Consider the following 23,184-nt stretch of genomic DNA (forward strand, 5'->3'; position numbering starts at 1 on the left):
TGTGGAAGTAGAAAAATAGTCTCATTGTCTGCGGGTGGTATGGGAAGAGTCTCTTCCTACCCTCCCTTAAAAGTAAACTTGATTTGAAATAGAATACTACAATGAAGCCCCAATGAACTGCTCCACTGTGTGAACTTCTATTAATAACATTTGTTTTAGTTAATTCACAACCCAGTGAAATCCAGTTAAACCAGATTGTGGTTTGATTTCCCCCTTGGTGGTGTGGGCTGGTGTGAACACAGAAATTACATTACGATGCCAGAACAAAGCAACCAATAGAACCGCACCGAGACCAGCAGGAAGATGTGGTCTCGGTCCACTCAGGAACTGGGGCTCTGAACTTTGGAGCGGTTTGTTTGTGTTTGGAATGCGACCAACCTTGATCCGACTACTAGTGCACTCTGCAAGTTTGAGCTACAAGGCTCCTGTTGCCAGCTTAACATGTTGATGGTTAGCATGTATAGTATTTTCAAGACGGTTCCTCTAAGTGCATATGGCATTCTGCTGATATAGTTTTTCCTCGTATATTGCCCACACAATTACCATAGTTATGGATAGAAACCATCTGTGCTGTTGCTTTCTGACCAATAAGTGGAGTGAACGTTCTCTCGTGGTTTGTAATGATGCAGTTTGGTTGGCTTGGATTTTTCTCTGTGTGAAAAGGTACCAAACCAAAGGGAAAATGCTCCAAATTTACAAAGCCCATGAATTGCAGGTGTGGCTTTGGATCACAGATAAAATACAGAATGCTTTTCCTCCATTCAAGAATTTACCTCGGGCTGCCCTTTTTCATTTCTTACATACTTACTTCCTTTTTTACCACACACACACATACAGGCACGCACGCACGCACGCACACACACACACACACACACACACACACACACACAGACACACACACACAGAGCCTTATCAGTTAGTAAGTGCAGAGGAGAGCAGCCTCGGGTCATGCTGGTGGAGGAAACTGTGTGTGTGTGTGTGTGTGTGTGTGTGTGTGTGTGTGTGTGTGTGTGTGTGTGTGTGTGTGTGTGTGTGTGTGTGTGTGTGTGTGTGTGTGTGTGTGTGTGTGTGTGTGTGTGTGTGTGTGTGTGTGTGTGTGTGTGTGTGTGTGTGTGTGTGTTCTCAACTAGCTTACTGTAGCTCGGCCCCACCCTCTCATCACACAGAGAAACAGAAAGAGAGACACAGAGAAGCAAAAGATAGCAGAGAAGGAAGAGGGAAAAGCAGAGACAGAGAAGGCTCACAACTGCGTCTGGACCTCAGTAGGTAACTAACCAGTCGGTCAGTTAACCAGTAATCCATCAGCTAGTGAGACAGCCAGTCTACCACTGGTTGAAACTGGTCAACAAGTCATTTATTTGGCCAGTGTCAGACAGTTTTTTTAGATTGTTGGTTATTCAGACAGTTAACCAGCCGGTCATTCAGTCATTTGGTTAATTATTCAACTAGTTGTTTGACAGTTTTTATTTTTTAGTTGGCTAGTCGGTTAGTCATACAGTCTTTGAGTAAGTTTGTAAGTTGGTCAGTTGGTTGGTGAGTCAGTTAGTTGGTCAGTTGGTGAGTTGCTCAGTTTATTAGTTAATTTTGTAGTTATTCAGTTAGTTCTTTGTTTAGTCAATCAGTCAGTTGGCTTAGTAGGTGGTCAGTCTTTAATTCAGTCAGCAAGTTGATCACCATCACAGTCAGCGAGGCAGAGCCATTAAACCAGCCATCCATCCATCCATCCATCCCTCCAGCCAAGCAGTAAGTCAGCTGGTCAGTGAGGGGAGTGTCTTCCTGCTCTGCTGCCTCCAGCTGAATGGTAGTCAGTCATACAGTGATCCAGTGATCCAGCCTCCCACTCAGTCTCTCCGTCAGTCAGTTGGTCGGTCGGCAGGCGTAGATGCATTGCTGCTGGTCAGCTGCTCTGGACGGCTCGCATCTCCCTCAGGATCTCACACTGTTGAATCAGCTGAGGAGCCACTGAGAGGTAAGGAGCTCAGATGTTCTGGGGGGTGTTTGTTTGTCGAGCCTGGCGTGTGCATCTTGGTGCTGTTTGCTTATGTAGACATGTGACACACTGTAAGGGTGACCTGGGAGGAACTGGAGGGTTTGTCTACATAATGTAGAAACAAAAACATGAAACAAGTTTTTAATAGGTAAACGTGATTGGTGCGCCTGTGACTGGAATGTGATCACAGCCTTTTCCACAAGTTGATGACTGTGCTATGTGTTGTTGCGCGCAGCTGCATCATCCAGACAGCTTGTCCTGATAGTGGTGATGTTCTGAAGGAAAGCAGGAGGCTCACAGCTGTTTTGTTTCGCAATGACTTTGATAAGCTAGTGATCAGAAAACCTCTGATCGCAACAACCCCTAGTTGTCTCTTAGTACTAGTTATCTGTCATTTTTTAGAAAACTTTGACTAGTGTCATCTGGAACAAGAACCATGAATTGGGACATTAGTAAAATAAGTCATAAATAGTAACAAACAAGATATTTTCTCTGTTTTTTTTTTTTTTTATATAAAAGATGAAGATCAGCTTTAGCTTTAGCAGACTGAATGATGACACACTTTACATACTGGTTCCTCTTGGTACAAAGTGGTATTATTGGAGAAATAAGCTTATTTCACTAAATGATGTTAACTTTTAAGTCCAGTCCTTTTTTTTTTGAAACAGTAGCTCTACAGTAAAAGAGAAACAAACTAAAGAAAAGAGTCAGACAAGGTAAACTAGTCTGGAACGTCTCAGTTTATTTTCGATTTCCAATGGGCGCAGACCAAAATGCCTCTGGATACAACTGGATAGACCCACAAACAATCAGAACAACGTGTCATGTGAGGTTACCAAATACTATCGGAAGTACAGCAAACACATCTTTCTTTTCAAGAAAAGCTTTACTGTCAGTGCAGTTGTTTGTTCTTCTTTAGAGAAAATACAGTTTGTTTAATACTGATGTGAAGTCGGCCATCTTGGTTGTTTACGAAAATGTCTGACCAGCCGTCCTCTGCCAGTCATCGTATCATATTAGATAAATGGTTGTTATCTGCCCGACCATGACCAGGTTGACTGGAAATCTGTCTGAAGTCTGCTTGAACAAATAAAACATGAGCTCACAGATTCATCTGGTTCCCACGTTAAAACCAATGTATATGCTCTTTAAATAGACATAGCCATTAAGGCCCCGTTACACCAGCATTTAAAACAGTTTGTGGGGGTGAAGTTATGGACAGTCAAAGGTAGAAATGTGCCTTTTGAAAACTCTGTGGGAACTCGTAGAGCTATTGTGACTGAAAAGCAGGATCCCAGCTGGCTAGTGTGTTAGCTGTTATTAATACATCACCAAATAGCCCTGCAAGTAGCACTACGTAGGCTACCTCTCCGACCTCCTGTTTAGAAAGGACAAAGTGATTAACTTGCTGTGACACTTTCTGGTGTGACCAGGGCGTACTACTGGATTAATGAGGAATTCGCACAAGGCTGAAAATGCATTGTAATCAGATGAGGCTGTAAAGATATATTTGTCTTAATGTTGACAAATCTCATTGAAAGACCAAACCAACAATGAGTTTACTCTGCGAACAAGTGTTTTTATGTTGCCCATTCCTCTGTATCTTATGCCCTTGTGCCAGAGACCTGCATTATTGAGGCACATCTTTGCAATGGGTTACATGTACCATTAACTGCCACTGTTTATTTAGACTCAGTCTAACAGATGCTATCCTGCTGCCTCAAATGCTCACCAGAGCACCAAATGTGTGTTAATCCGTCACTGAAAATAGTTCCCATCAATTGAACTATTTCCTGTTGTCTGAGCAACGTTTGCTCAAAACTACAATGTCCCACTGCTGTAGGAACTGGCTGATGAACTCACATTTTTGTGATTTGTATGTTTGTGTTTTAAAAGATTTATGGTTTCACTGGTTTGTGCCTGAGAACAACAAGAACAGGTTGTGACAGACTAACACACTGTTGGATTTCTTTTCATTCTTTTCTTTAGATTTGTTGACAGCAAGAAAATTATAGAATAACATTAGCAATAAGTGATTTTTTTTTAATTGGATCTTGTTTCACCAGACACGACATATAGTACAGCAATAATTATAACAATAAACATTTACCGCTTAATTTGTATTCCAGTCAGATCAGGTTTATCTGATGTTTGGTGTTTGTAATCATCAATCAGAGCACATTAGTTCATTTCACAGAGCTCTTTTTGAATGTGATATGTAAACTAACTTTCTGATAGGAGCCTCCTGTGCTGTGCAGAAGAAAAACAAAATCCACTTACTTTGTTTAAACAGTGATGTCTTGAAACTGGTTTGACTGCAGAGGGGAAACATTGTCATTTAAAGCCTGTAAGATGTTAGAAAACTCTAATTGACTGCAGGGTTCATTGGATTTGGCTGAAAGCGTTGGGATTTCTTGTTGGCAATAATGTTCTTTTCCTCCTGCTCACATACCAGAGGCATTTCCTCTTTCATGATTTATTACTGAGGAGATTCCAAGGTAAATATTTGATTGGCATGCATGCATAATGGTGAAAAGCGGAAGCCAATTTGAAATATAACAGTGACGACCGTGTTTGTTTGTTTCTAGTATGTGAAACCCCCCGTGGGAATGATACCGTGAACCATGTTTGTATTGCTATCTTGCTTTCAGCCATTGCAGCACAAGAAAGGACAAAACTTTCCTGATTTTAAGGCTACCAACATGTTATCTTTAGTTATCCTCTCTGACAAAACAGCGGTGTCAGATGTAGTTTTTGTGTCCCATGACCCCTTCTTATCCGCTTTTAATGAGTCAAACATGTGACATATTAGAAGTGTAAGACTCCCTTCTGTCTATTCATAGCAGAGGACAGAGAGGTGAATGTGTTTGCATGATGAAGACATTGTGTAGTGTAAGTTAGGGTTAGGTGATTGTCTGCAGAACTGGCATATGATGATGTCCACAGTGAACCATGGTGATGGACAATGATTGTGTCCTATAAAGGTACTATAATCGTTTATACACCTTCTTGTATACTTTTTATTTGTGGTGTAACGGAACACAACATTCACGTTGTACTATGCATCCCTGGTTTGTGGTCATGGCATGTTTTCAGTTTGGCTACAGCAGGAGAAAAAAGAAAGGGAGAAAATAACATAAAAACACATAAAATAACATTTTGGTCTTTTGAACATGTAAGCATCGAACAATATTACAAAGGCAAAACCACAATACTAAAATAGTTTAGTTTTGCTGCAGTGGAAAAGAAAAAACACCTTTTCCCTTTTCTGAGATCACAGTGACAATTGAATACTATTTTTGCTTTAAAATCACACATCCCCATTTGCTATGCTATTGCTATTAATAAGTTCTAATTCTCTACATTGTCTGTATTCAGACTGTGATCTGTGTTGTACTTCTGTTTGCCTGATGTTGGGTTTTCTCTGAAGTTGTGGACAGTGCGGTGTTTAAACCATTTCCTGTGGGTAGTAAGAATATAAGACGAGGCCACAGAGCAGAACATCAGCATTACCAGCTTGACATCCGCAGCAGAAAAGTCATTGATTATATTCTCTGGAAGCAAGTAATAGCCATAATAATTGGAATCATGATTTATAGTAGCAACCGTGAAATGTAATCATTACTGAATACCCAACTGAAATTTGACTTTAGAAAATCAGAATTTATGTGTGTTTTCTGATGTATTATGAGGAACTCTGGCTAAAAAAAATAATCTATCATGTGAGTTGTAGAATGGAGCATTCCAGTCCAATGTGCCACCTGCCTTTTGAATGAAGTCTCTTAGATCATAGACTGTGTCTGTTATGTATCTATGAGGGAACTCCTATTTCCATGTATTTTGGCACTTCGACTTTCCATGGGAAGTACTGTGTAGACTTCTTTATACCATTGTGTCACAGATGTTGTTTTTTCTTGGATCCAATTAAACAGTATGCATTTTATTGTCAGGAGAAGAAGGTTGTGTAACAACCTAGAGTCCAAAACTCAGGTTTTGAATGACAGCTCCAATAAAAACTGGCTAGGATCTTTACAGATATTACATTATCATCATCCTATTTTTTTACAGTCTTAGTGTACAGCCTTAGACAATTCTGCCTACAATTTGTCTGTGTTGTCAATCCTTTTTTTGGTGCACTCTCTGGTCCTCTGGTGCATTTCTCACCACTCCAGGGTTGTAAGAGCCAGGACAAACAAATGACAGTTGCTGTGAAACGGTCAAAGGTTAACCGATTTCCATTTTACCCCCAGACACCAGGCAGTAATTAGATGTGAAGAGATTACCTCTAGATACCCTTTACATTCAATGATGAGATGGAACAAGACGATGCGCAATACATGTGTATTGGTTTTGGCAACCTAAGGCTTGTGAAGAGGAAATTTAGGGGCACAGTTTGTGAAGGAAAGAATTTTACTAAGTAGCGTAGAATTGTATCACCATCTCGTATATGCAATAATACCTGTAATAGCCCACTGCGGAGCTCCACAGCCTCCGAAAAATACAAAAGATAACTCACAGTTGACATGAAAAATGACAGGAATCATGAACTTTGGGACCTGAAATGGGTTGATGAAAGATCACATCGAGAGACCTTTTAATTAGATTGAGAAGAGGTAAACCAGAAAGCCGAAAGCTTTCACTTGGTATACAGACTTCAGCAGTTATCTGCTTGCACTTTCTCTGCTTGTTTCCACCTGTTAGTGATTGAAACACATGACAATAGGCTGTTATCAATATAACATAAGACAATAAAGAAAGAAAAAGAACAGTGACTCGTGTCCATAAATTCAACATAAGATGAGCTACTAAACAGAGCAACCGTACTTTCACCCACTTTCAATTATAAAAACATTGTCAGTGGATATATTGTAGCAGTGAAACAGCCAGGCCAAACTATTTTGGCTTAGGATCCCGGAAACACTAGAGAGCAGGGCGGGAGCTCCGGCTGGTCATGATGCTGTGTGTTCTCCCGTCCTGGGGCAAACAACAGGACCACAAATTCAGTCAGGGGACTGATCACATGACCTCCAACTCAATAAGCAGTGAAACAGAATAGATTCAGGGAAAAGGAGAGAGGAGCCTTGGAAAAGGAAGGAAAAAGTCAAACTCAGCTACAGGAGAAATATGCTGCGCAGAACAGTAGTGGAAAGAGTGGAGACTGGTAGGTCGGAAAGGAGCTGGGTAGAAGTAGACCATCTGTGCTATCAGTGGCCTGTGCTCACATTATCGTTTAATTCAAACAGGCCCCCCATCTGTGTTTGATAAATGCTCATGGTATAGTACCCATAATACACTCTGAGGCTTGCTGAAAAATAAAAGAACGAGCAAGGGTAAAACACGGAGTGCCTAAACCTCCACTTAGGTTAAACTAAAAACATCAGACCTTGATGTCATGAGACCTGCATGTTGCGGCACAATGCTCACTTGTGTCTCCAAATTAGTTTGAATTCCAAAACAAGAGTGTTCTGATCTGATTGTATTTGATCAGGTTTCATGTGGCTTGATTTAATACAATTAAAGCCCCGTACTTGAGAGAGTTTGTTTATTTGTATCGTGACGGAAGAAGCCTTTCATTTGGGATTTCAAACTTGCAGGAGTCCTTGAAAGACGCCCTTGTGAAAGTGTGACTTGTTAGTGTTTTAGCATCTTAGCTGTTGGGTCCTCATGCACCGAACTTCCCTGTAATCACCTTTCAATCAAATGAACGGAATTGTGATGTCTTGGCCTTTGCGTTTTCTTTTGTACAGTTTGAGTCTCCGTATGTGGCACTCTCCCTGTGCACGATGACCACAGAATTATTCTTCTGTATCTCAAAGAAAATGCTAAGAACCATTGCTTCCTGTGTGGAAGCAAAGTACCAGACTGTAAACAAATAGAAATGCTTTCATGAACTGCTGAGATGCTGTTCATTAAAGCGACCACAGACAGAACAGCAGAACATACCGTTTTGAAAGGAAATGTCACGGGTTGTTACTGCAGTACTGTAAACACAGTCTGTTCAGTCACTGGTCCTTATGCGTAGTAAGAAAACTCCACCTTCCAGCTGATATGAGTTTCTTTCTGTACCGTTCTTAAAAGCAGTTACGAGCTAACTGTCCAAAGGGTGGTCAAGGGTTTGCAGCCATTCCCAGTAGGGTGTTATCCCCTGGATCAAGTCAAGATATTGTATGTGCAAAGTTTATGTTTTGTCCAGAGGGTGGCATGAAGCTTATGTGTCAAAAATCCAAAAGATTTATCCTCTGAGCAAGAATATACTCAGAGAAATTTGATGGAAATGCTTTGTCGGACATCGGCATTTTCAACCATCCTAGTTGCATGGAAGCATCTAAGGATGGCAGTATCAGCCTGTCCGTCAGTCTGCCACTTTGATTTCAGACAAATATCTGAATCGTGTCATGAAATGTTCCCCTCGGGGTGAATTGGAATAGCTTTGATCTCTTAACTTTTGTCCTAGCACCATGTTAGCATTAAAGCAGATGATGAACATTATACCTGCTAAATGTAAGCATTGTAATTATGAGAATAAGCAGCCTCACAGAGCTTGTAGCAAAGCTGTTGACTTGTCTGAGTTGTCTGATGATGGCGCTAGAGGAAAGTTCAGGGGATGCGTCCTCTGGAGACCATGAATATTCACAAAAAAATCTGTCAATCTAGATAGTTTAGGATTAATCAACTAAAATACCAAGTCTGAGTTCTACAGCTTTTTCAGAAGATCCCGGTGAACTCCAGAACTACAGATTTGAACCACCAACCCTGCCAGTGTTGGTGCCTTGCTTTAGACCTGCAGTACAGGCCAGACCCTCGCATCATGACCTACTCATCTCTCCTCTTTTGCCTCTCAGTATTCCTACATCCACGCTGACCTTTCAGATCCAGCTGTGTGTGCTGTCTGTACAGATGTTAGCCCACTTCCTGCTGTGGGATTAGGGAGGGATTGAGGAAGCCCTGGTGGGACTTACAGGTGGATAAATAAATAGATACAGCACACCTGAGTTGAGTCTGTCATATTTTATCTGATCTAGTTCTGAGTCCAGAGACCACTGGGACTCATGAATATTGTCTGACTCCGTGGTTTTACCTTAAACCCAGTCTGACTGGACAGAAAACAGAGCCACCGGACGAATAAGCATCATCAATCACGCTATACATGTAGCAAACTGCGTGTGTTTGCACATGCAGGGGATGCCTTATTTATGCAGCTATGAAAATAGCCATAAGTTATGGTGGTGAATGCATTTTTGGAGACGAGTGGTACAGACAAGGCCATCCAGCTGCAGTGTGGGTTCACTTCATTGATCTTTCTGCTGTGTTGTCTCAAATGTGCCTCACTGTCTGAAATGCTAAAAGGTTTTGGACAATCTTAAGGTAAACCCAGAGGATACATGGACAAATTGGATGATCAAGGGTCAGTCCTCATTCATGTTAGTGGTTATTGATCGCTGCCTTCAGAGAATAGATTGGTAACGACAACAAAGGCCCTGAGCAGAGTCTGCAAAACAGATGGTCAACAAATCAGTTGTCTGATCTGTTTAAGATGATTCAGAGGCCACAGCAGTCAAACATTAAGGTCTCTGACAAATGACTGCTGACCTTTTGTTTAGATTTCCCATATGATTATTCTTATCTTATTTTAAAACTCAATTTTTCTTCAACAGACATTCAGTTTATTTACATTTATAGTTATAGTATTCCTCAATGTTAATAGCGTAATCCACCATTCCAGTACACAAATTAAATTTCCATGACGTGTGGAGGGAGTCATAGCAAACAATGCATGTATTTAATTGTCACCATAATGATTAGTAGTCATTTTATCTCATTGATGGAAAGCCTGCCTCCTGTCAAAGTGCAGCCCAATTAGAGCTGTTTTAATTTCTCCCAATTAAAAGCGAACCAACTGTTGCTGCTTCACATTATGTGTTTAACTAGAAAAAGAAAAAGGCAATGCTTTGTTCAAAATTGCATACTAACTGCCAAACAGTGTGTACTGCATTCTGCCTACTAATTGAGTGATTAAGTATTACCAGCAGATCTGCACCTCTGCCACTCAATGTAATATTTCCTAGTATTATTTTAAGATATACTAAAATCATTACATATTTTACTGTTAAATGTGTTTTTCTACAGTACAACATATGAGTTTTCCCCCTTAACTGTACTGTAACATTCCAGGAGCCAAGTGGCTCCTGCTTTACCTTTACTTGCCATTAGAGCCACCTGTCTGAGGAGACGCAATGCATTTTGGGTTAGATGAGCATGTCCAGTAAGCTCACGGCGCATACTCTTGCTGATGTAGTATACATCCGCGCATTTCTCACATGCACAAAATCCACGTACGCTGCAGTTGGACCTTACTACACACACAGAAACTCAGGTACCCAAATATCATATCGACACTGGTCGATTTTCCAAAACGAGACCCTAAAAATTGAAGGGGTTGCCATTCGTTACATTCAAATATAACTCTACCTCCATTTGTCATCCTATCTCTCATGTAATCCTTTAAAAGAGTTTCTCTGTATTTGCTTCTGAAGGCATGATGAGTGTTAGAATTATTTGACTTCTCTTTTGGGATGCCGACCAATCCTGTGGTTGTGAATCAATAATTTACGCAGCAAAGGCCAAGCTGCTATCACCCCCCTGCTGCATTCGCTATTACAATGGAAATGTATCCATCCATAGTGTTTCCTGGAATGTTTCTATGTACAAACTAGTGTTGTTGTATTTAAAAAGTCAAAATCAATTTGACTGATTATGTTGAAACCTTCAGCTGATGTCTTGTTGGTGGAATAGTTAATCTGGAATGGTTCAACATGTGGTCGTGCAGCATTAAACTCTATAAGAAATGATTTTTTTCCCTCTGAGCCATCTGGTTTTATTAGAATAAATTTAATTTGGAAATCTAACTTGGATTTGAGTAAAACATAATTAAACTGATGTGAATTATTCATTGATTTAATTAAAGGATCAAGGTTGCATTATGTATAAAGATCTAATGAACCCCAAAGATACAACACCCTCTTTTTCATCAGCAGTAATGTGTAGATAATGAGGAATAGAGGGTAACAGGATAAGTACAGGCTGTTGCGTCCGTCTTTCTCTCCGTTGTCTAGAATATCCAATATCGCATTAAAAAACAATTTCACCTAAAAACAATAAATAACTGTTGTACTTCCTCTTTCCCCCCTCCACTTTTTTTATTCAGGGTCGAGTCATCTCTCTTCAAACAACATTACTGTTAATTCATAATAATCATAATAATAGTTTATTTAGTAAGCACTTTTTTAGAGTTGGGGAAATAAGGCAGGGCAAAAGCAGCGCTCTTAGTCTTGCTAACCCAGACCTTAGATCAGTTAAAAGACCCATGATGCAGGGCTAGACATTTGGTTAAATATTCCGCAGCTAGATTCAAGACCCTGTATTGGCAGGCCTTTTGCACTTGTATAAGAATGAATTCTAAAAGAGATCAGCAGCCATTGTAATGAAGCCAAGGTTTGGATGATGGGTGAAGAAAGCCTTTGTCCTCGCCAGTAGTATTACTAATGATTAGGAAACTGATCTACATGTAAAATCCTGAGAATGCACCTTTTAAGACAAGATATGAGCAGCAAGACATGTATAACTCCCTCTGTGTTACGAGTAAAGATGTAATTCTGGCGATATTCCTCAGATGATAAATCTTGTGTTGCTCCAGGCTCAAGACTCAGTCACAAATAACACCCAGATTTTTTGTGGCTGACTTGCTGGAGTGAGTTGGCCGTGGATTTGCTGTATTTGTTTTAAAAGGTGTTCAGGACCAGTGATCAGGACCTCTGCCATGTCAAAATTGAATTACGAAAGTTTGGGGACATCCAGTCTTTTACATTATCTAAGCAGCTGTGCAGCGAAGCTAGCTTGCTGAGGTCAGTGGGTTTGAATTTTAATCTCATAATGGAGTCATATTTGTGCATCATTTCTGCAAACATGCTGTAGGACTCCACACAATCTGCACTCGTTCTCCTCGCTCTGTTCAGACTGAATTTACAGTGTGCAGTAAATCTGTGTGCTTAGAGCAGTCCAGCGCTGAATGGTGGAAATTACACTCAGGGTCTGTCAGGTAGATTTATGTTCCTCCATGGGGGTGTAGATTCCTCTGCTCCTGGAGCTGATTTATACAGTAGTTCAGTGTAGGATTTAACCTGTTGACTGTAAAAGCAACACCACAGCACAAGATGGATGTGTTGTACATTTTCAGGCCATGTTGTGTATCAACTTAGTTCCCGGCTTCATGGCTTTACAAGATCAATGATACGCTTGTGTATCATACGTATTTCTAAGTTTACTGAGATTTTATGCAACAGCTCAATGTTGCCTTCACTTAACAAGCTCAACCAGCATGTGTTCCAAACTAAGTAACAAAGTATTGTATTGTCTGTTATTTTGTCAGCACCTGTGACCCAACATTGTTATAAATGACTGTTGCAAAAATGAATCATATGACTCTTTTATGGTTTTGTCTCCTCTATTGGTGAAGAGTTGCTACGATCAGAATTCGTAAACTCCTGTTTGTAAAATAGAACAATTATTGTCATTTTCCCCACAATTAATCACGTATGTGATGGTTGGCAAAAAAAAAAAAAATGTCTGTCTGTCTGTTTGTCCGTCCTTTGATTTTCTCACCAACCATTCATTCAGTCGACCTCACATTACATTACATAGGAGGATCCATGGAAGTGCAATGTTGAGTGTGTGAGATATTTATTAGTAGAGTGTTAATACCGAAAGTACACACTTTTGCATGTATTCAGAAGGGACCCTTATTAACTGTTGAAAGGCATGCTGGGTACACACCCTGACCTGTGCATGCTCATTAATATATCTTTTGTACATCCATGGTGCGGCCACTACGTAGACGCTGATCTACTGTACATGTGTGGAACTGAGTAATTTCTCTTCTCTACTAGTCCGGTATCACCATTTCTGCCTGTTCTGACAGTAAAGACTGATCCCCACATTGAGGATCTCCGTTCGATCAGTTTTTTATTTTTTATTTTTTTGACTGTATTAAAAATAGTATTGTTGGGATTTCTAAATACGCTGGTATAGCACAATACTGTGATTTCAGACCCTGGTTACTTTACTGCAGTTCTTCTGTGTTACTTTTTTGTCAGCCACTGTGGACACCTCCAGCAATAAACATAATCAATTATTATGCTAATCTTTGACAAACTTTTCCAAAACCATTCACAAGTGTGGCTAGGCCAGAGGCATGATGGGATCTTTGTCAATCTCTGTCCGGTATCCACGTCTTATAATACATCCTTGAACTTAAGCAAACTCGCTCAGTTTGTCTTCCTGTCATGTATTTATCAGACTGTTGGACAAACATGTGAGAGCTGAGAGTTTTTCCAGAACAGGAAGTCAGTTGTGATGTCAGTCAGTGACATCTTAAAGATACAAATATTGAGGAAAGATGTGAAAATAGTTTCATTCCTTTGTGATACAGTTGGTTAATGTCTGCATGTGGTCATATAACCAGACATTCTCCACTACACAAAACAGGCCTTTAATGATAACCCAGAAGGATACAACACTATTAGTTTAGGAGGACGCAGATTGTTTGTGTATAAGAGTCTGACTGAAAATCACTTCTATCTGTATTTATCTCACAGATGTGAGGGATAACAGAGGAGGAAGAGCAAAACACAATCTCCTCTCTTTCTGTTTGTTTCTCCTCTTCCCTGTTTGTTTCCCCCTCTGGCCTATTGTGTGTGAGGGCTCATACATTTTTAATGTCTCAGTGTGTTTTATGGTTTTGGTTCTTGCTTGTTATTGAGACAGAAGGTTAAGCAGACACCAGGGAGAGCCTTTCCTCCACAACCTGCATGTAGCGAAGCTGCTAATCATTGTTTCTGTTGGTGTGTATTTCTGTCAGTGGTGCTGCTCAGTTGCCATTTTATAAGGTACGCTTAGCCAAAAGGGATCTAATCTAGTTTAATTTAGCAGTTTTGGATTAAATCCTACCAATTACAATCACTGAGGGTAAACTAAATATTAGAAACAGTCTTCAGTCTGTAGCAGTTAAACAGCATCACAAACTGCCTCCAAAATGACAATAAGGTTGAAATAATAAAATAACTGCTAACATTAAAATCCTCATGAAAATAGGATTCATTGCTGGACTGTTGTTTTAGGCTGCATTGGGTTTAGCAAGATGTTCCTAATAAATCTAAATAATTCTATTCACTATGTTTCTGTCTGTCCATTTTCTTTTGACCCCTCAAGCAATACACCAAAACACAAATGCCAAACTTGTGTTTTTCAAGGCGCTACAGTTCCCAAAGTTTTTTGCTTGAGCTCAGATGACAACCTGTGCACATTCTCGTAAAGATGTCCTTATTTCACTTCTTTTCATACAAGAGGCGTTTTTCACATGTATATCCATTATGTGTGTCATCGAGCCTGCGTCGTCTTCTGTTACACCCACTTTAAGCATTTTCTAGTGTAAACATAACATGTATAGCTGGAGCAGAAGAGATTCCAGACAATATTTTAGAATCCTTCCCCCTCTTAACTACTAAGAGTGTTTTGTTCTGTTCTGTTGTCGAAGTGACTGAGATTCGTGCTTTTCTCTGCCGTCAGCTGACTAAGCTGCTGTTAATGGTTTTCCCCTCAGAGAATCATGACTGACGGACCGATCACGCTGCCAGCATTCCTGGTTTTCCCACTGGTGACAACAGATCAATAAGCTCGACCCCCTTCCCCTTTTTTCACCTTCAACCTCGCACCCCCAGGGAGCTCCATCAATGCCAGGACTGACAGATACTAAACGGATGTGTGAGAGAAAAAGAGTAAAAAGTAAAATCCAGCAGTTTGCTGCCCTGTGATATCAAAGTGTGCCCACAAATAAAGGAAACCTGGCAGAGTTATGAGGACTACGTTCTAGTCCAGTGGCCAGTGTTGACTTTGTTATCCTCAAATGTAATTAAAGATAAATGTTGGCTTGTTAACGTGCTTAGATAAACTATAACATGCCCATACAGTATGGATGTCAACAACTGCTTCCATGTGCTAATAATAGCACTTTAACATGTGTTAACTTACAGTTACTACAGAAATATCCTAAAGTTCACTGTGCTAGTGCAGCATGCAGTTAGCCCTTTAGCAGGTCATATCCGCATTAATCTCAAAAACAGATGCTGATGTGTCAGCATGACGTGTGCTGATGAAGTCCTGATGTCACCTCGTGCTAGCCCCTGTTCCAATTGCCTCTGTAACTCATTGACATTTCCAATTGAAGCAATTATTGCATTGATCTGAAGTGTAACTTTCCTTTTGCCTTTTATAAACCATATTCAAAGACCTGAAACACTAATATTGAATAAGCAATGATATGAATATCTGGACAAATAGCGACACCCTATGTCTATGTTCCAAAACTGGAATTTGAGTAATTTGTGACTACAAAAGCATTCACAGCCCCTCTTTCTATTCCACGTGACTGCTATTTATACCAACCTTATATACCGTAATACTAGCTTTGTTTCAGTCATGTTGGTAAGTTCACCCAGTCACTTGGATTCTCACCATTCCGACGGCGGCACAGTGAGGTTATTGTGAGGAGATCAGAGCTCCTGGTTAATCACTGTCCTCGCACTAATGAAGCACAGTGTTTACGTGCTTCTTCTCAGCTGAGTGAATTGAAGTCTTATGATCCTCTCTAAATATACCACATTTAGCCGTGAGGCAAACTGACCCCAGACTACAACTCATTAGATACATGAAAACTTGATTCAAGCATTGCAATACTGCATTCGTTTTCTTTCCGCCTGAGAGAGCTGCCCCAGAAATTAATAGTTTACCAATTCATTATTTATTTTTTTTAAATCAAAAGCATGAACGTGTTTCCTTTCGCCCTTCGTGAATGAGATACAAACAAAACTGCACCCACTCATAAACACTTTCCCCCATAGCACTAGTAGTGGTCAGAAACTCCACAGAATAAGGAAAAGTACATTGATCAGTTGTTGCTGATTAGTTCAGAGTAACAGAGATTTTTGTCATTTGATTTTAAGTTGTTTTACTGTTCAAGACGAATACAAATTCCTACAGTTGCATAACACAAATGAATAAACCTGTTAGATGAGTTTGTTTACATTTCAGGCTTTTCCTTACAGTTCTACGACATTTTCTTCCGCCTTCGAGGCCACAAAGCCACAATTTCTTTCCCACCCACACTTAATACTCACACACACACACACACACACACACACACACACACACACACACACACACACAGACAAAGCTACTATTTTCCCAAAAAGTCATGCTTTGGTCAGGACGACCTTCTGACCAGACCCCTGTAATTCAACAGTGACAACAACACGCACACACACACACACACACACACATCCATCTCCTTTCTACCATTAAGTACATTTTTATTCATCTGCTGGTTTAACCTCTCAAACTCTGATGCCAGTGTTAATATCTTTCTTTTTTCATCTTTTCCTCTCTCACATGCTGTTATTCACAAGTGAAGAGAAACTCTGCATGTGTCTGTTAACACGCGGCTCTGTTTGTCCTCCACAGGTTTATTTCGGTCAGCACTATGACTGATGGGGATTATGACTACCTTATAAAGCTCCTTGCCCTGGGGGACTCCGGCGTCGGGAAGACCACCTTCCTGTACCGATACACAGACAACAAGTTCAACCCCAAGTTCATCACCACAGTCGGCATCGACTTCAGGGAAAAGAGAGTGGTAAGTTCTGAGATCTTGCATTAATTATTTTAAGAACCAAAAGCAGGGAAATATGTGCATGTTTCTGGAAGGTTTTAGATAATTTGTTGGTCTTTCTAGTTTGGAATTGCGGCAAATTGATCTTCATCTCAACTAGACATCAGTTTACTGATACACCAACTTACCAAGTTCCACACGCTCACTTTAGATATATGTGATGCAGGCTTGGCATTTCCTTTGGGCTGTGCTTATCAAAGAACAAATAGTGTCTCAGCTCAAGTCTGGATTTTCTGCTGCTTATCGCCTCAGTTTGTACAAGAAGATCAAACCTGGGTTAGATGCACCAATAAACTGGATATATACATAGAGTGTCCTTGGGTAAGGCACCACTTTAAGCTGTCAACTGTCACTGTTTAGCATTTTTACTCCTGTTGCTGGAATCTCATCAGGATAAATACATCCGGACATAGCCCAAGGTGCACTTATCTGAATCAGACAGTGGGTGAGGCTTGGTCGGTGGTTTAGTCACCTTGGAGCTATTCTGCCTGACGATGCTGCTTTAATCCCACTGATGACTCATTGGATTGATAATTGTTCCTCGTGTGTGTGTGTGTGTGTGTGTGTGTGTGTGTGTGTGTGTGTAGATCACACCCCATTCAAGAGTCAAACAGGAGCAGACAGATGTGTGATCACAGCTGTAGTTCAGTGCTGTCAGTAGCTCCTCCTCAGGGTCTTTATGGAACCTGAGGCTGAATGTGGACCAGTTTGTCTATAGTTTGAGCCACTCTGTCAGGATCTCTACACAAAAGTCGGATGACTCCCAACTGGGTCATATTTTGGACAGTTTTGGTAAGCTGCACTGAAGCCAAATATCTCTCTCTCTCTTGCACAGCAACGCAAGGTTGTTGAGCAAAAGTGTTAAGACGGGTTCAGAGTTTTTGCTGCATTGCAATGCAAACAGTAAGGCAGAGCACTGCGTCGACCAAACAAGCACTGTCATAAAAAAGTGCATATTCTTGGTGGATTACTTGGAACGTCTGATTTGCTGAGCAGTAAAACCCTGTCTGTGAGAAGTACAAACGGTTGTGCAGTGTTTTTTGCTGTCTAATAAACCTTTTAACACATTAATATGTTACTCAAACTGAGCTTCGGATCAGCTTTCAAGGCTCTTAAAGAACATGACGGAACCAGTGCAGCCCCCTACTCTATTTTCTGGGCTGTTTCCCTTTGTGAATTCTTGCTGAGTCCTAACTTGGGTGGTGCTTAATGGTGTTTGGTGAGATTATTTCAGAAAAATAACATTTAATCATCCTAAACTAAGAGTCGTCCATTGCTGGGCTGGATATTAAAGCATTGTTAAATGATTATATATATTCAGTGAAGACTTTGCCTGAGCCCACTTCACTGAGTTGACTGTTTCTGGTGTGGCATCAGGACATGAAGCAGCAGTGTCTTGGCTGAAGAACAGATTGTCCTATCGGCACTATGGGCAGGATTAATGCCATTGTCAGTTTATTTTACATAGACAGCACGGCTTCTCAATATTAGCCGACACTGTAGTTTTTATTGTGCTCTCTCCTCTCTTAACACCCTCTTAACACCCTGGCAAAAACAGCATGTTGGCATGGCTACGAATCAGTTTCGACTTAGGATGATGTTAGATTCAGGAGGATACGTAGGTCTCTGGGTAGTTAGGGAAATCAAATATCCCTCCCCCATGCAAATCAGTTAGAGTGGAGGCAATGCCAGACTGATGATGGAAATGGAGTGTAACAAGTTGACACTGTCCAGTATCAAGCAAGCAAAGGCAGGTATGGGGAAATGTACAGATGTGGACGCTCTTGAATCCAGCAAACCTCAGCCCCAAGAACAACCTGCGGAGGCACTGTCAAATGTACAAGTGTCATAATTTGCCACCTGACTTCAAAGCCTGTTATCACCTAGAAACTTGGGGAAAAAAAACACTCAAGAGTTCAACGTAACTGCTCTGAGCATGATGAGTGTTAACAGCCTTAAAAGAGTGTCAGAACGTGACAGAGTGCCTCATCTGGGAGAGTCAGAGGTGTGAATGACGCCAGAAGCTGCTTTCAGAGAGACAAGGACAACCAGCTGCAGCACACAAGGATTCATCAATACAGAGTGAGGACAGCTGCCCTGCTAGTCTGTTAGTCAGACCTGAGATGAGATAGTCATGACAGTAACGCAGTGGAGAGGGCGTTACGTCAGAAAACCGCACAATGTAAGATGGTGAAATATGATCCTGGATTGTGACGATCCTTGACTTTGAAGGCTTAACAGATGCTAAAACACTGCAGTGGTTTATATTACTACAAGGAAGAGTTTTACAGCTTTTACCACACACACTAACAAGCTTCCTTCTCCATAGTCGCTAGGGAAACAGTAGAGTTACACCATTCACCTAATAAAGTGAGCTACCAGGAATGTGCACTTGCACATAGGGCTGGGTAATATGTCCAAAACATAAAGCGTGGGGGGACGACACAGTTTAAATGGATTCTTGGAAGACTAAAACATGATTGCAACATCATATTTTGTAGGACAGTGGAACAAGAATAATAACTGACCTGCACCACCTGCAAACTCAGTCCCTGCGGTCCATACACACATACAGGTTATTATACACAGGTATAAACATCCAGTTTAGTCATCAGTCTCAGCGCAGGCAGAGCAGAAGACTCTGATTCACCTGCTCCTGCTGTTTGTGTGTCTTGACATCAGCCTGATGTCTGCAGACAGGGCAAGGTAGAATCTGCACACTGTTTTCATGCCTCATAATCAGAAAAAGTCTTGTCAACAAACAGAGTTCAGCTCAGTGTGCTGGGTCGTTCCAGCCCTTTATTACATCATTTGATTGTTCACTGCGTTGTCAGATGAAATCTGAAGGTTACAATGTTCAGTCCTTTTCTGAAAGGTGTTGCTTCAATTGTGTGGTCATTCTGGAGGCTGTAGTTTGCAATGCTGTTGAATTTTATTCCTTTAGCTCTCAGGTGTTTCTAATATTTTGTCGTCGAGACACAGTATCACATGTTTATTGTATCTGATGGACAAAAACGTAACTCGAGTTGTCTGTTTCTCCTTAGGTGTACACAGCGTCCAACCCCAATGGGACGACCACAGGGAAAACCTTCAAGGTTCACCTTCAGCTCTGGGACACAGCTGGACAGGAGAGGTGGGCTGCTCGTCACACTTGGACTGGGACTGGGTCCTGACCGCTCAGCATGACAACTACAGTTTTTTGGCAACACACATTTCCCTATACAAAGTCCACTTTGTATAACAGGAAGTTTCTCTCCAGAAACACAAAATCAATGCGTTCTTTCCTCTGCAAGTATGGGTGTCAGTAGCTAAACTATTTCAAAGTGAGTCTTGATGGAAAGAAAATATCAGGACTTAAAAAGAAGATTTTTGGGGGGGTCTGTTGGGGGGACTGGAGATCTCCAATCTCCAGTCCTGCCTTATACAGTATGTGACAAACAATTATATACAGTAGGTATGTGTGTGTGTGTGTGTTCTTTAATTGGAACTGGATCTGATCTGTTGAATCTGTTTGTAGAGGCCCAATGAGTCATTGCAGGATGAGTCACTGTTAGTTACATAATTTCAGCTTCATTTCTGAACAGAGAAAATCCTGTTTTCATAAGCTGATCTTCATGATCCTTTAATTGAGCACTTAGTCTTTACTCCACCTGCTTGACCAGCTCGTCACACTGTTTGCTGTGGAAACACCCCTGATATCTGCCGCTTTATCCTAATTATTTCCGTGCTACATATTTGCTGGAGAAGCTCCATAAGTAATGTTTACACAGAGTACACCCATTGTTCCTTGCTGGTGTCACACCCAGCATCCCATCATGCCACAGAACAAACAAATTAACTGGGTAAGTCTCATTACTGACTGTTGTGTACACAAACGGCAGCCATCATCTCTGTGACTGGAAGATTGAATTTAAATGGTCACACAGAAAAGCAGGTGTATATGTTAGCTGTGCTCTGCAAAGAACCATGGTCAACATTTCTGTCTCTAAGTTCTGCAACAAAGTTTTCTACATGTCCTTGAATTTTATTTGCTAATGGTGGATACATGGGTAACACTTTTGACATCAAGTCAAATAGATCTGCAATGGTTGAGAAAACGTGTTTTACTTATTATTTCATTGTGTTTGAGCTTATCTGTGATGATGCAAGTGTGACACTGAGGTTCTCACATTCATCTGGAATATTTCTCTTCTCTCTTGAATCTGGGTTGAAGACATGTACATACACAACTGGTTTGGAATTGTGTTCCAGTATTTAACTTATACAAGTGTGATGTGAAAATTTGATACCTTCAGCGCATAAACACAGAGAATGAGCTTCTAATGAGTGAACTAGGAGATGTCTTGTGCCCAGCTGTTGAATTTCTGAAATGAAATATATTTGCATCATTAAAGATGAGGGAGTAGGAATACATCTAAAACAAAAACAAAAAAAGTGAAATGAAATGAAACCCAGCTTTTTCTTTTGGTGTGTGTGTTTTCAAGGTTCCGCAGTCTGACAACGGCATTCTTCAGGGACGCCATGGGGTTCCTGCTGATGTTTGATCTCACCAGCCAGCAGAGCTTCCTCAACGTCAGAAACTGGATGAGTATGTTAATGCAACATGTTCTTTACATGGTTAGAAACCTGCATTGGTTTAGGTTGGGGTCGATCGAAACATTATTCTTACTTTTAAAGTTTGTTTTAGTCATATTTGCACATAGGTTAAAGGAAGTTTAATGCTTGATGAATGTTATTTGAAGGAAGCAGAAAAATAAAACACCACTAATCAAAACTGCTGTTTTTCTCTTACTATATTCTTCCAATACAACAATACAGTAGACACTTGTGCAAAGATACAGTTTTTCTGTTTTACATTTGCGTATCTCACTTATTTGCTGTTGTCGCTCGTTTGTTTTCATCTCCAGGCCAGCTACAGGCCAATGCCTATTGTGAAAATCCAGATATCGTGTTGGTGGGAAACAAGGCGGACCTGGCCGACCAGCGGGAGGTTCTGGAGAAACAGGCCAAGGAGCTGGCTGATAAATACGGGTACGTTTGTTTTTCCCGTGCAGCGTTTGATGCATGTGTTTTATTTGCAGGTAGGATTGCTAGAATACGATGTAGTTTAGACTCTGCACAGTCACAGGCCGCTGGGATTTGTTTGGGAAATACAATGCAAATATGAAGTGTTGCACGCTACACAGTAACTGACACTTCAGCTAATTCTCATCCTCCAGCTGCAGCTGCTGTCACTGCTTATGTACAATCTGACACTTCAACTGTTTTCTATCTCTCGCGCTTAAACTTCATTTTTGCATTTCAACCTCTTGCATACCCTGTTCTTTAAATGGCAGTTCGATTGCTGTTATCTCGTACGCTTCATCTGCTTTCAGAGCCTACTCATTTACTGACAATTCAACTGCTTTCACCTGCAGGCCTCTCACAAAGAGCAGGCTAACTGTAAGACAAGCAGTGAGACAAAACACAACATGACAGACAAATTACTTCCTGTTCGACGAGGTAAAAATCGTTTCCTGGTGTGTCATTCCAGCCAGCCAACACGTCCGCCTGATGTTGCCTGGTAACAAAACTCTGTTCCAGGAACTAATGGAGCTCCGTCTTAACCTCTGGGGAACTTATTCAGGGATGTAGATGAAGTCTCAACACCAGATACACTAGGTTTAGTCTTGAATTTAAAATGTACAGGTTTTATAGATTTAAATTGACAGCTTTAGTCTTGTTTCCACTTTCATTTTACTGTGCTCGTCACGCACAAAATGTCAAATATTGATCTGTATAGTCATTATTTATGATCGTTTGAACTATAAATATTTGAAACAAAGTAAAATTCCACAAGTTGTTGCTGCTGAATAGTCATATTTATTGATAAATTAGTTGTTGAGTCAATAAAATGTGAAAAAATTTAAGTTATGTGCAACAGTGAGCACAGTGTTCTGTTGAATTTATGATGATATGAAATGGTGTTTTCACTCAATAACTAAAACAATCGATTATTAAACTTGTCATAGATAGTTTTAAAAAACAGATGACACGTGTTGGTGCAGTTCTGAACAGAGAACGTTATCTCGCTGACAAACAGCAGCCTTTCTGATGCAGACACACCCAAAGTGTTTGCATTTTTGTCCTGCAGGTTAGATTATTTAAAACCACAGACGGCATTATGAGGAAGTGATTGTCCCCCTTGTGGAACACTGCAGTATAGCTCATGATGGCATATCGGCCAAACTGCACATGAAAAGTCTGTTTAATTTTTGTAAAGTTTTATTTGATGTAATATTCGGTGGATCTTACAGAGCTGTGCTCATTTTTCAGATAAGTTTGATTTAATGAGTTATTTCATGCTCTAAAAAGTAGGTTTGATTGACAGCCAACCGCAACCCACGATTAAGTGGAAACTGTGGCTCCGCTCCCC

General features: G+C 40.7%; 1 protein-coding gene across 2 annotated transcripts in view; it reads left to right on the forward strand.

Moving 5' to 3' along the window:
* The window catches only part of LOC139218883 (ras-related protein Rab-27B-like), a 50,834-nt gene that overhangs the window by 25,521 nt on the left and 2,129 nt on the right, over nucleotides 1-23,184 (forward strand). Inside the window, exons 1-6 of one of the 2 annotated variants that reach the window (XM_070850613.1) lie at nucleotides 1,226-1,266; nucleotides 1,737-1,969; nucleotides 16,562-16,733; nucleotides 19,814-19,902; nucleotides 21,254-21,357; nucleotides 21,677-21,800. In XM_070850613.1, the coding sequence (XP_070706714.1) occupies nucleotides 16,581-16,733; nucleotides 19,814-19,902; nucleotides 21,254-21,357; nucleotides 21,677-21,800 (470 nt within the window). In that variant the 5' untranslated portion in view covers nucleotides 1,226-1,266; nucleotides 1,737-1,969; nucleotides 16,562-16,580. Of the gene's footprint in view, nucleotides 1-1,225; nucleotides 1,267-1,736; nucleotides 1,970-16,561; nucleotides 16,734-19,813; nucleotides 19,903-21,253; nucleotides 21,358-21,676; nucleotides 21,801-23,184 lie in introns of those variants that run through there. The other variant, XM_070850614.1, reaches the window with a different exon arrangement.

The sequence above is a fragment of the Pempheris klunzingeri genome, chromosome 19, assembly GCF_042242105.1.
Source record: "Pempheris klunzingeri isolate RE-2024b chromosome 19, fPemKlu1.hap1, whole genome shotgun sequence".
Taxonomy (NCBI): Eukaryota; Metazoa; Chordata; class Actinopteri; order Acropomatiformes; family Pempheridae; genus Pempheris; species Pempheris klunzingeri.